The sequence below is a fragment of the Pezoporus flaviventris genome, unplaced genomic scaffold (assembly GCF_033815535.1).
Source record: "Pezoporus flaviventris isolate CSIRO_AGI_PZ_B2104156 unplaced genomic scaffold, CSIRO_AGI_Pfla_v1 ptg000001l, whole genome shotgun sequence".
Lineage (NCBI taxonomy): Eukaryota > Metazoa > Chordata > Aves > Psittaciformes > Psittacidae > Pezoporus > Pezoporus flaviventris.
In genome coordinates, this window is record NW_026892549.1 from 36,172,565 (window position 1) to 36,186,333 (window position 13,769).

Sequence of the window (13,769 nt, forward strand, 5' to 3'; positions counted from 1 at the left end):
GTGCAAATAAGGAGAGTAAGATGCCTTCACCCAACTCTGGAAATTTATTAAATGCATGATTGCAACAGTTTGGAGTAGCTGCAAGTAATGATGTGGGTTTGAATAATTGAATAATTATTGAATAATTCGAATATTTGAATAATTAATAAGTTTAATAATAATTAAAAATTGAAAAATTAATAATTTTGAATAATTTAATAAGTTTCAGAACAATCCAAAATAATAAAAAAACCCAACACAGCCAGAAAGCAGAAAAACCTGAACCCACAAACCAGTAGCCTCAGCACATGGACCTTGCTTATCAGACCCATTTCAATTTACTTTGTAGTTGTTTCTGTTGGTGAACATAAGCACCAGCTCAGTGTTTGTTGGTCGTTGTAATGCTTTTAGTACACTGCTGTTAACTCTTACTGAATCCGGTACTGCTCTTTGTCAAAAGGGGAGGGAAGGCTACCTGAATTAACCTGGGCTCTACCAATGACAGCACAAGATTAATTTGGCAGAAATTTCCTACAAGGAAAGTTCATTATTCTGCAACAGATGTAGTGCAGTGAACGTATAGCCTGAATACTAAGAGGGCTCAGTGACAAGCTTTGCTTCCTTCTCGGAAGAGCTTGGTGCTAGGGTGCTGGGCCTCAGAAATGTCAGCATTGGTCAAAGAGAAGATCAAACTGAGAATCAGAACTGAAGAGGTGTGGTTGGTTGCTTAAAATTTCCTCCTTGAATATAAAACCTGCTGTGTGAGTTCTGCTGTCTCATCTGCTGGGCCACCACTTTCTCATTCTTGGAAATAGCTGGCAACTAGTGGCTCTAAATGGGGAGTAAATGGCAATGTTTGAAATGCAGTTATCTTCCATTAGGCTTGCCTCATGTCTTCTCTAACCTCTGTGAAGGATTAGGATGTTAAAAGATACTAAATTTTGATATCTACTGTTTATTTCTGGCTATGAGGCTTGTCCGTGAGCTCTTGTGGGTGTCCTATATTGTAATGGTTTGGTTTCATGTAGGCTCAAAGAATGCTGAAAGCCTGTCTGAACAAAAACCAGAAAAAACTGTTTGTGTTGAGCAGAACAGATTTTTCTGCTCCATGCATCACATTTGATGTCAGTTTAAATATGCAGGGATTTTTTTAACCTTACATAAGTAGAAAGTGTGAGTTGTGCTTGGAGTGTCCACAGATGAAATTAATCTAACATCTTTTCCAAAGGAGACTGTCTTACAGTAACTTATTAGAAACAGTGAGATTTGTTGGAAGCAGCAGCTTTAACAGTTTTTTGGGTTTTGATCAGTTAAGTTTTGCTAGCTAGAAACTGATTGTGCCTAATGTCTTAATTAACAAAACACAGCAGAACGTATCTGTAACAATCAGAAGATGCTAACATTGTGTACAATGTCAGCATAATTAATAATGCTTTTTAAAATACATCATCTGTTCAGTTCCATAATTTCTCTCATTGTCAAAATTTTACTTGATTTTAGTCAATTCTAGGTGACTGAAGATGATTATATTGCCCTACAGGAACCAAGAACTCTAGGAATTGTAGCCTTTTTTATTTTTGCTGTGACAAATAACATCAATTTGAGACTCTGCAAAATGTAAGAGGAAGGAAAATAATGTCTATAATAGTGCCCCAAAATGTAAAAATTATTTAATGACAAGTATGTAAAGTTGTCAAGGTAGCAATGAATTACAAACTGCTAGGTGTAATTTCCTGGTACAACTAGATCGAAATATACTGCACTTAAGTGGTACATTTGTGGAGTCTGTGCATTTGTTTTTGTGGAGAAAGATTCTTAGTTTTTCATTAATAAAATAATATTTTTAATTCTTCAGCAGTACTGAAAATGTCACTGTACTGCTGATGGCACAAAAATTTTGTGTATAAATACAGAGAGAGCCTGTAGGTGAATGGAGAGGAAGTGGCCACCGGACCCAGTTCCCAATCTGATTAAAAATGTGAGAACATCTAACTCTTGGCTCCATTGGAATTAATTATTTCTGATTTAAGCCAACATATGAAGAGACTAACCTTAAATACTTGCATAAACATCTATTCACTGTGTAAGAATATTTAATAGAAGAGAATAGAAACATCAAAGCTTCTAATCTGCAGGTGTGACTGTCCTGGGTTTAGCAGTAGCAGTAAACCCAGGACAGTGGCGTTACATACAACGGTCATTAGAAGAATCATGCCTTCTGCTGTGCCGCTATTCCAGTTTTCCATTGTCCTGTTTATGACCAGGCTAGCTCAGCAGCTCTCAAACAGGAGGACACACAGTTCCTCTGTGGGCAAAGCTCAGGTTGCTTCACCTAAGCAGACAGCCCAAGGCCATGCAAAGCAGTTCTTACCAGTTTTTTTGTATGTTACTTGTATTGAGTCAAGCAGAGTCTCTGATGAGTGACCTGTGCTCACCACAGAGATTGCTAGGACACAATCTGCAGCAGGAAAAGGGAAAACAGGTTCATCCATGGGCAGCAGCTGTTTAATGGGAGACCAGAAAATATGTTCACTGAGCAGAGTGGGAGTGTGACAGGAAAGACATGCTTGGTCAAAGACTTCCTGGAAACAACAGTGTTATGCAGGTCAAGACACAGGTCTTACACGTATTACCGTAAATTTGTGCATGTGGATGAACATGTGCATGGTGTAGCTTGCTGCACAGTTTAAATATTGAAAAGCATGACAATCTATCATTTGCTTTAAATGCTGAACTAGACCCATTGGTGATGGAAGATGATGAATTTCATAAAGACCTCTGCTGATTTGCACAATCTCACCTCTCACATTTGGAGCGATTGTCCCAATTGTTTTGATTCTTCAGCTACATTAGCTATTCTTGAATTTCCAGGATAGTTCTCTGTATCAAGAGCTTATAATTTATATATATTTTTAGCCACAGGTTTTAAATGTAAATAGCCAAGATGGGTATTCCTAAGCTCAGGTAAGACCAAAACGTATCTATCTCCTACAGTCCTGCAAGCCTCTATAGCAGTGTATTGTGGTGTGTGGGTATGTAGCACTTTTACCATTCCCAGCCTGATTTGGTTAACACAGACCCATTTCTATCAAGTCAGAAACAGACTGGGCTTAAAGGGAGCTCTGCCCTCTTCTTCTCTTTGCCTTCTCCCAAAAGAACAAACCAAAAATTAGAGACAATTTTTACTGTTTAGAAAATTAACACTTTTTAAAAAACAATTGTTTGTACCTGTCTCTAGAAAAAAATAAACTTTTAAGCAGTGGGTCTTCATGTGCTTCACTGTATCTCAACAAGAAAAGAAGGTATCTGAGATGTTTCTTTGGTAGGGTAGGGACAGCCAGCCAACCAAGGCAGCCAACCAAGTTGTCATCTTTCATGTTTTGTTTCTTCATTCATTGGCAGATGTCTGGGGAACTTAGAATCTCTGTAAATTTGCAAAGTCTCCCTTAGTTGCCCCCATCTGAGATTTTTCTTCTTGATAAATACAGACAAAGAGAAGTGAAGGAACAAAGTCTCTCTGAGCCAAGAAAAGGAGTAAGGGATGGAGCTTTTCCTTCACTCGGAGTAATAGAAATAGTTGATGCTTTTTCCTCTTTCCCAGCACTCCTTTCCCAGTCCACCTGTTTTGCTCAGTCTCTTTGGATTAATGACCAAGTGACAAAACTGTACAAAAGGCATTTTGTAAAGCAATGCTCATGCATTATACTTTTTTATGAATTTTATTTTTAATTTATACCAGGCTTTTTAAAATGTAGCATAACCACAAATACTTTTCTAGAAAAAATGTGCTAGCTTATTCTTTGTAACAGCCATTAATATTAGTTACTAGACTGAGATAAAGCAGAAGTTCTTAATGCTTGCTATTTAAAAAAATAAAATAAAAGCAGAAACTATTTCACTGTGTTATGCAGCACTCCTGTTTCAATGGAGTCTATGCAGACAGATTCTGACTGGCCCAATGTCGCTGTCACCTAGGATGTCATCCTGCAAAACACTAAGCAGTGCAGACCTCCAGTCATCATGGTAGAAGTAAGAGCCATCAGCCCACTGCAGCATTTGGAACTTTCAACAATCAACAGTAGTATGAGGCAATAGGAAATTTGATCTTGTATGGGAAGGATTGGTTTATCTTTTCGCTTACAAAGGTATTCAGTTAATTCATTTTTGTATATTTATATGAAAGGTAAAGCAGAGCCTTCCTTAGTAGCTCAACACTCACGCTGATTTTAAATGACAGAAGGCTCAGCCACCTTGGATTTATCTACCGGCTGTGTATGACTGAAAGTGTTATGTATCATTCTGACCCCAACATGCAATATACGTATCTATTAACGTGAGGGTCAACTACTATTGCATTACTCTGTAGCACTGGTTTAGAACAGAGTTTAATTTGGTTTTAGCTAAAATTTCACTGCTCCCCCACTAACATGCTTTTCTGAAACCAGTTCTTTTCCTAGAGGAATTTCACATTAAAGCTTTAGGAATAGAAAATCATGTGAACATTTTCAAATATTTGAAAATAGTAATAGAAAGTTCAATTCCTTCTAAAATAAACACAACATCTGAAGCAGAATAATATTTTAATAAAATTAAATCTAAGTATTCACAAAGCATTATGCACATACGGTACATACTGTATTCAAAGCCTATGGACCTTAAATCATTTTATTCTAATGTAGTCAGCTTTGGACACAAGCTAAGCTTACTCATTTTGTAATAAGAAAGTTTACAGTTGTTCCTGAAAGTGATTTTACATATATACATATATATATCTCTATATATCTATACTCCTACATGTAAGTGTAGGTATAAGCACACACTTGTGTGTATGTGTGTATATAGAGTAACGTATACACATATACACACATGTGTATAAATATATACGCACATATATACACACATATGTACATATATAAAATACACACATGCACACATACAGGAATGTGTGTGTGGTGTATGTGTATCCACATACCTATATACTCTATCTAGGATCATTGTGGAGGGGCCAGTCAGTAAAAACAGGTAACTGCAAACAACCACCCTCATAATTAGAAATCAAAAATGTGTAAAGTAATTTTAATTAAACAGACTGTTAATAATTTGTATGAAACAAAAGGAACACAGTCTTCTGCATTATACAGAAATGAGATTTATTGCATTTGATTATGTTTGTGTGACAGATGAAGAGTTCCTGCCTGCTCATGGCAGCTAACTTCTGTGATGCAATTAAAAATAAATAAATAATAAAAAAAGGGAAACAAATTATTCAATTCCTGCAGTTTTGTGGATGTGATCTACAGTGATCCTTTCGAGCATGTGGCAGAGTTTTCCTGTCTTTTAAAGTGCTGCTCTACTTCAACTGATTTGGAAGCAGGCTGTTTTCTCTGTCCTAATTGTTTTAAACCTAGAAGACTGGGTTACCTTCTTTTTTCTCTAGGTTCAGAATCATTGTGATTGACTGTAAAAAGCTCACTACAAGAAAGATAAATTGATTTTCAGAACTGAGCTAGAAGAAGATTTTGCTTGAATTTTAGCTTGGTCAGGAAGGAATTTTTCTATGTGAATTATTGTTATTGGTCTCCTATTTGCTCTGAACACATATCCACAATAAAATACTATTTCCATGACAGCAGTAAATGGTAATATCCATGCAACGTAACCTGTAATTTCAGAACATGCATGTTATTAAAAAAAAAAAAATAAGGTGCCTTGAGAATGCTGGCAGTTTTACATTTGGAACATACACTTAGTGTGTGTGTGTATATATATATTTACATCAGAACTGCTCAACTTTACCTTACAAGCTTCAGATTTAGGAAAATATACAGTACTTTTGCATATAATGGTATATTCCTTGTAGCCCCTGAGTCAAGTATAGAGGATTTAAATACAAAAAAAAAAAAAAAAAGGAAAAACAGCCATTAAAAGCACTTACATTTTTATGTGAACTAATAGTACAAAAGTATTATTTCCCAGGAAGACCAGGATCAGAAACATGCCTATGAAGACTCAAAATTCCTACAGTGGTTAGTGAAGATTCTGGCAAGGAAGGATGCCTAATTGGCTGGAGATAAGTTTTACAGTGCTGTGGGGGACACTCTACAGACTGGTCACGTTCTTGGTCTAAAAGAGAAGCCAGGTTGTCTTCTGAGGCTGTGTTAAGATGCACTCCACTTGAGAGGGATTCTTTGGATTTAAGTTTTGTTTTTTCAAGGTCTAGAAATTCAGGACACTGGAAGGGAGAAGAAACAAGATGGTAATAATTAAATTGGTCTCTTCAAGGCTCTTGTTCTGCTCAAAATTAGCACATTCAGATGGTTGCTGGAAAATTGTGTTTGAACATTAAGCAATGTACTGAACTATTTTTATGTTGTACTGCATTTGATTTAATGTAATTGACTGCAATTCTGTTGATTAATTGTAGAAGCCTGGATATATTGTCCCCTCCTCAGACTTCAAGATGCACATCAAGATACACAAATGAACTGCGCTTTCTGACGGACTGAATATTCTTGATACCTGATCTAAGACTATGGATTTCAACATTTATGAATATGCTGTTTTGTTTCAGAACATAACTCTGGAATTGCATCATTCTGAACATGATAACCATTTGGATTCCAGTCTCAGCAGCTGGTAATTCTTCACTCTCAAATTTGGAATTTGTGTGAAGTGTGCACTGTGCCTGCTGATGTTTGCAGAGGGTGGCCATATTTCAGAGATACATGTATATGTTTGTGCAGGTATGTGCAGAGTGCACTTACCTCAAAACTATTTCTATACATCTGCTGTATAATCTTTATGCGTGTGAACTGTTGCCTTCTGGATGTGTTGGGCTTACGGTGCCCACGTGTGTCCCAGCATATGCATGAGGAATCTGACACAGCTAAGCACAATGGATTTACTGATTGTATGCTACATGACTGATTTGGGATTCCTAGACATAGAGCAACCTGTTTGGAAATAATATGCCACATCTCTGCCCAAGCTGTTGAACTTCAGCAATCCCAAACAAATCTGGAAAACCCAAATGTTTTGCCTGTACAGAACTGGGGTGGAAAACATGTAATGGGAAGCACAGGTATGCGATAGCTCTGTATGTTCATATTTCCAGCAGTATCAAGGGGCTGGGCATAAGAATGGTTTTAGCCCCTCACACTTCCGTATGTATGTAACCATTGTGCTGCATCAGCTGGACTTGTCTGGCCTGTACCTTGAGGAAAACATAGTTGTGGTGCTTCCCAAGACTTCATGAATGGGACCTATAGCAGATGCACCATTGCAGGCAGGCTGATACTTGGAAAATGTCTGTGCTTCACAGCTGTGTCTAGTATTTATTGTTTCTGCTAACTTTTGTGAAGATCAGGAAAATAAAGTAAATCAGACTGATTATAAGATCATTGTATGATCTCTATAACCCTCATAGAAAATGTGGCCTCTGAAACTGTGTCTCTAAGTCCATTGTGGAGATGCTAGATCAAAATATTAATTTCATATTGCTAGTGTACTAGTTCATTTAAACTAGTGAACAAGCACCTAGATTGGCACACATTTCTTCCATCATAAGCTAAAAAGATCAGCAAACCTGTCTTAATTTTATTGGCTATGTACGTACCTGAGATGAAGGTCTGAAACTCCTGTCTGTTTTAATTGATGCTGCAGGCTGAAGCTTTTGTATTACCCGGATTGCTGGCTGTTGGTACTCTGCACCTGCAGTCACCATGCTATAGGCAGGTGGAATGAGTGTTGTCTGCCTTTGCAGAAGCTGCAGGATGGTTTGGATATCGGCAGTCATTTGGGATTCAAGCCTAGAGAAGTATTACAAAATCAGTTAACTCATGGTGAGGAGTGGGTATATTTAAAAATGCTGATTACAGAGGCATTCAAGAGAGACCTGCAGTTTATTAAGCGAACTATCGCTGTGATGACATGACCATGTCTTAAATAGGAAAGAACAGAAGGGGGAGTATTGAGCCCTTCCAAAGCTTTCTGTTTCCCTTTCCTTTGCAGAATGTACCTGCATGCTTGTCTCTGATCTTTTTGCTACATTAAGAATGAGTTCATTACTGTCCCTTATGTTTGCAACAAAAAGTAACACTGGGCACCAGGGCTTTGGTTGAAAGAAATGTACCTTCTTCATTGTAAATAACTTGATTTGTACTGGCTGAGGATGGGACACTATTTGTGATGCATCTGACAGTTCTGACATTCCCAATGCTAATACAATGCACCAAAATAAGCAGAAAACTACATTTGTGTTTTTCCACAGTTAGAAAATGAAAGATGCTTTCAAGATCATTAAAAGAAACAACAGCCCAAGTCTCCTTACTGTGAAAATTTATTCAGACTTATTCAGTCCTCAGAATTAACATCAACATTTCTGATGTTCAAATTTAGTAGCTTTTTCCTCTTTTCCCCCCTTTTCATAAATATGTGTATGGCTTCTGAATCACTTGAGCTGCTCATACTTACAATTGTTGTATGTTCATACCTACAATTCCATAGCACTGAAATGATTTCCAAATGGTCTTGCCAAGATCTGTGACAAACTCAGCAATAGGTAATGCCTATTATGCCTCCTGGCTGCTGGAAGGCTACAGAACATGCTATGACAGACTGTAATAGAGATATGCAGCCCCTGTACTGCAACTCATCTTCTGGCAGAGTAAACAAATCTTTGTCAGCAGTCTTTAATGTGAGTGTTACTGCTTGGGCTCCCTACCAGCAGTAGAATTGATCCCATGCTGACAGATAGTTGTTTTTACCAGGTGCTTCACTGATATTTTTTTATCATGTTGCAGTTGCCCATTGCATCTGGCATTTATTTATAAAAGCATCTCTGAAAGCTATGCCCAAAGGATAGTAGAATGCTGTTACTTCCTTTATTGTGAGAAGCTGGTTTTGTGGCACCAGCTCCCATAAAGAGAAGTCCAAATCCAGATGTTACAGTCAATCATGCCCTACTTGCCCTCTTGTTCAGTGCCCCTGGTTTCTTTGCTGCTTGCAAATATGCTGGCCTCACACAAGCATGATGCTGATGCCACAAAAGAAAATACTGCAGCAGCAGCAGCATGCCACCATCCATCACCTGTTAAACCTGGGCCTTAATATCTGAATGAGTAAAAGGGATTTAGCATTGGAGGACTTGCATCAATGATTGGCTTTGAAATAACTCTAAAGTTGCTCCCTTCCTACTTTGTTAGCACTCGGTAGTTTAAATCAAAGAATACCTCTGGTGGTCTTTATTTATCATCATTGCATACAGAACTCCCTTTCTCAAAAACTTAAAACAAGCTCATGTCATGCTACCCAACGATGAACAAACAGGAGAACCTCACAGTCTCCCATGAAATTCTGATTGCTTAAAGGGGAGAAACAGAGAGAGCTCTAGTGACATATTCCTTATACAATGGCTTTCCAGCCATCTATATCCATTTAACAGTTTGAATGTTATGCCAAGCCTCTAAATTGGCATGGAAAATTTTAGGAAGAAGTGATCATGTTTTTTAGTCCATCAGGTCAGGTCTGACAAAAACAGGAAATAGTTGTCTGCTACATTCACAAGAGACCCAGCAAGGCCCCAAATCCTGAAAGCATGAAAAGTTTTATAAAACAGAGGCAGAGAATAAAATGATTTAATAAAATCAATAACAATTCAAATTTTAGTTTCCAGTAACTGTGGTATTTTCTCACTCAAGAAAATACTGAGAACTTGAATGAGAATTTGATAAAACTATGAGTAAATTTGAGATAAAACTTCAGTTTCAAGAGCTTAAGATTTCTGAGAACTGTCACTGAAAGACTACACACTGTTGGTGGGGAACATGCATCTGTTTATGTGACTTTTACATTTACTTAGATTACTTGACTTTACTGCAATTAGAAATTATATCAATTTAGGCTTACATGTTAAAAATGTTTTTTTTTTTAATGTACTATATAGTACTCAGAAGTGAAAATTACTATGGTTTGATTTATTACAGTAGATGAAGGAAGCAATATGCAGTTAACCTGGCTTTAAACTGCTAAAATATATAGCAAAATGCCAATGAAGAGCTACTACACTATAATTAGGGTTGAGTGCATATCACAGTATTTGTCATGGCAAAATACTGAAAGTAATGGAATTGCAGGGTTAAAATAACAAAAAAGCTACAGACCTGAGCATAGGGCAATTTAAAATTAAGTGAAATTACATAGTAATTTATCTTGCAGGATGGGTCAGAATTCTGTAACCATGTTTTTAAGATGCTGTAAGCTATGCTGCTTAGCTGCCAGTGAACAGTAGTATATCAATCAGAGAACATGTACGGATGTGAACATATACTGATATGTTCTAAAGAGAGAAGGAAGAGGCATTATACTAAGCAAGGATAATAATGGTTTCTGACACAGAAAGCATCTGTGTTCTGTTGTGTGTGTAAGTATTTTGCCTTCATATACTCCTGTACCTTACTTATGATAGAACAGTTGCAAAATAAGTTCATGCACCAAAAAGAGGATTTGTCTGTAATACTTTTTTAAAGGAAGACAGCTATTTTACTTTGGGTATCCAGGAAAGAAAAAGTACTTCAGATATTGAAGAATACTGAAAATTGTCATTTTGTGGACATGTAAATATCTAGAAACAGCATTCTGGGTGAAGTAAAATTTAAATTTAACAAGACTAGGTGCTTCAGAAAGCTTCTTGGATAAAAAGGTGGTCTCCCAAAAAACAGTCAGTCAAGGAGAAAGGCTCTTCTGCAAGGCAATTAAAGGTAGACATTGTGAGTATATAGAGGTGACAAGAATATTCTGGCAATGAATTAAAAATTTTGTATCCAGCATTCCCAGAATAGGTTTTCCAAGAATCTGGAAGCCTGAACTTAGGTTTTTCAGAATATAGATAACAAAGTGATATTCCCATGAGTCAATTTTTGTACTTTTCAGCTTCTGAAGATCTGAATGCTTTTGGAAACTTCATTCATTCATGTTCAAATTCATTCATCCTGCAGTGTCATTAATATCAGTTGCATTACATACTCTCACACATATGGGTTTCTTTTTCTGGTCATATCTCTGGTTTTACCTGTTGAGTTGCTCTTGAAGTAAATCTAATCGATTCTCCACTTCCCCATATATGAAGTCACTTTCAGTTTCACAGATCCCCCATGTAACATGGGGTAATGCTGACTGAACTGGAGAGTCCTGGTACTCCTGGATGTTCTCTTGCTCCCAGGTTCTTTTATCAGTGATATCTGATGAAAAACAAAACATAGATGTTTATATACATCCTATTAGAGAGGGGTTGGCATCCCACAAGCATCCCACTTACTCATGTTTCTCAAAACCTTGGAAGTCAAATTGGTACATTGGCAAGCTTCCTGAAAAACTTTCTCTGTTCCTTACTGTTTTTAAGGAAAGACAAATGTGGTCACATCTATGATAACATTTTAAAGCTGCAGGTAACAGCTTTGTCTAGTCAGCATCAGAGTTTTGCCAAAGAATGGTTCCTATTTCTTTAGTTTTCTATTATTTTACTAATGAATCTCCAATTTTCTCAAGGTGTTTTTAGCAATACATTAGTCATTGAGATTAGAAATATTTGTTCTAACCTAAATCCATTCAATAATGTACTTAAATGTCTTTGTGTGTTTCAGAGGCCTGGCTAAGACTATAATATGCTACTGAAATATATTTACTTTAGCTTTTTGGTGTAAAAGGGGGACTTGCTGCATTGCATTTACAACACTGGGCATGCATTATAGTGCAATGGAATGCCTCCTCTAGAGAAATTTGCCAGACCTCAGCTAGCTGCCTTTCTTACCGATAACTGTAACACTGCTTGTCTTAAGGTTGGTGAAGTGTAGTACACTTTCTCTGAGACCGGGGCCACCTAATGCAGGTCATGCTGCTTGCAAGAGGATACCAATTAGTATTTTCAAAAAGGAAACTGATTTTCATTTAGCATTACTAGTCTCCAAGCCAGCCCTTGCATCATTGTGTAAAGCATGTCGCAGAGACTCTTACAGTACTGTGGGGTGAAAGGTGCCAGTTAATTTTAAGAAATTGTGACTCCTAAAAGAATGAAATAATCATCATTGCTGGGTCTGTCAGAGATCACTTTGATATTAAATGAAGCTTCATGGTAAATAATAATTCTTTTTTTTTCTTTTTTCTTTTATTTTCTGATTGAACTGCAGATAAAATTTTGGATTAAGATGGAGTAAAAAAAACAAAAATGTTTCAAGCTAAAAATAGCCCTGTTACATTATTAGGACCTTACTGCAGAGTTTCAGCTATCTTGCTGAATTTAATTACCTTTCTAATCCTTACATGTTGTCTATATCATATATAAAGCATTTAAAATTACTCTTTATAGAAGTAATTTAGATTTATTTCTATATTTCCAGCCATTTGTAAAACAATAATGATGACTACTCCAGGTCTCACCCTGTACCTCTTTGCCCAAATTCCATGCCTCTTGGCCCTCCCAGTTCTTGGATCTCTGTGATAAAACACTGCACCTTACCACCCAAACAGAACTTGGGGGCACTCCTTGCTTTTGCCTGGATTTCTGGCTTGAGCTATTTCTCCTTCCTGTTTCAATTTGCTTAATGCACACCTCTGGAATTTTAATCAGTTTACATTCTTGGCTCTAGGCTGTTTCTCCTCTTCACCAAGCTGGAAAGGTTACAAATCATTTATCATGGGATATACTAGTTGTACATATCCTTATCAGATACAGAATGAAGATCTTGCTGTGAGTTTTGCAGAGCCTACAGGTAACACACAGGTTGAACAGTGCTTTTTCTACAAATACCCCTGCCCTAAGCCTTTGTTCCTTTGAGTCAACCTGTTGTCATGCAGTCAAAAATTGGTTAGTGCCACTCAGATTCTCCTCTGCTGTGATAAAAGAGGTTGTTAAAGCTTTAACACCTGCTCAATACAACTCCCATTCCAGATGTATTTGTAATTATTTAACTACACAAAATTGCAGAATGTGTTAAAAGTTCTTACTTCCCTCAGGCTGCTGCTTCAGGATACAGGTGGACAAAATCCTTGACTGCTGATAAAGTGTCAGCCTCTGTTGTATAAGCCATTGGATTTGAATCCTACAGCCCCAAGTAGTCCCTGATTGGTTTGCTCAGTGCTTCTTCTAACACTTGGCACTGTGTACTCATAACTCAGCATAGGTTACATTCATTTCACACTTGTGAAATTTTTCTAAGCAACCGTAGCAGCCAGAGCCATGTTTCAAAGAAAAGAATAAAACCCACAGCGCGGGTGACATGCGAGAGGTTTGTCCAAATGCCATTAGCGGCTCCTTTTCGAACATATTTCTGAGCAGTGTTGCTCTAAGTAAAGAAATTAAAAAAAAAACAAACCTGGAAAGAATAAGTCCTGCTCAGATTTAATATTTTATGTAGGTTTAGCCAGGAAGGGGAGCTCTCACTACATGACTCCAACTGGAGGAGCAGACTTCTCTTTTTCTTGCTGGAGAATGGTACTTACTACATTAACTATTCTTTGGTAAGCAGGTGTAGAAGGTTTCCTGATGTTGTAAAGGGTGTTTGGATTTCATGTGACATGACCTATAACTGATTTTATGCACTGGGCAGAAGAAAGGGGAAAGAGATTTCACCTTGGCTGCACAGAAACCTGTTCAGCTTGTCAGCCACTTAAGCCAACAGACACAAACGGTGTCACAAAAGCATGTAATACGGTTTTAGCAGGTACACATGGCACAATTTGCATGTCCAAGGAAGCTGGAAAGCTGTTGGCAAAGTGGAAGGAACACACTGTGACAA

At 37.4% G+C, this 13,769-nt stretch overlaps 1 protein-coding gene across 4 annotated transcripts in view; it reads right to left on the reverse strand.

Moving 5' to 3' along the window:
- Positions 1-4,542: 4,542 nt before the first annotated feature.
- The window catches only part of KCNH7 (potassium voltage-gated channel subfamily H member 7), a 240,819-nt gene continuing 231,592 nt past the window's right edge, over positions 4,543-13,769 (reverse strand). For all 4 annotated transcript variants that reach the window (XM_061452031.1, XM_061452021.1, XM_061452012.1 and 1 more), the window contains 3 exons: positions 11,048-11,216; positions 7,595-7,787; positions 4,543-6,211 (listed from right to left, as the gene is read on the reverse strand). In XM_061452031.1, coding sequence (XP_061308015.1) covers positions 5,945-6,211; positions 7,595-7,787; positions 11,048-11,216 — 629 coding nt within the window. In that variant the 3' untranslated portion in view covers positions 4,543-5,944. The remainder of the gene's footprint in view (positions 6,212-7,594; positions 7,788-11,047; positions 11,217-13,769) is intronic.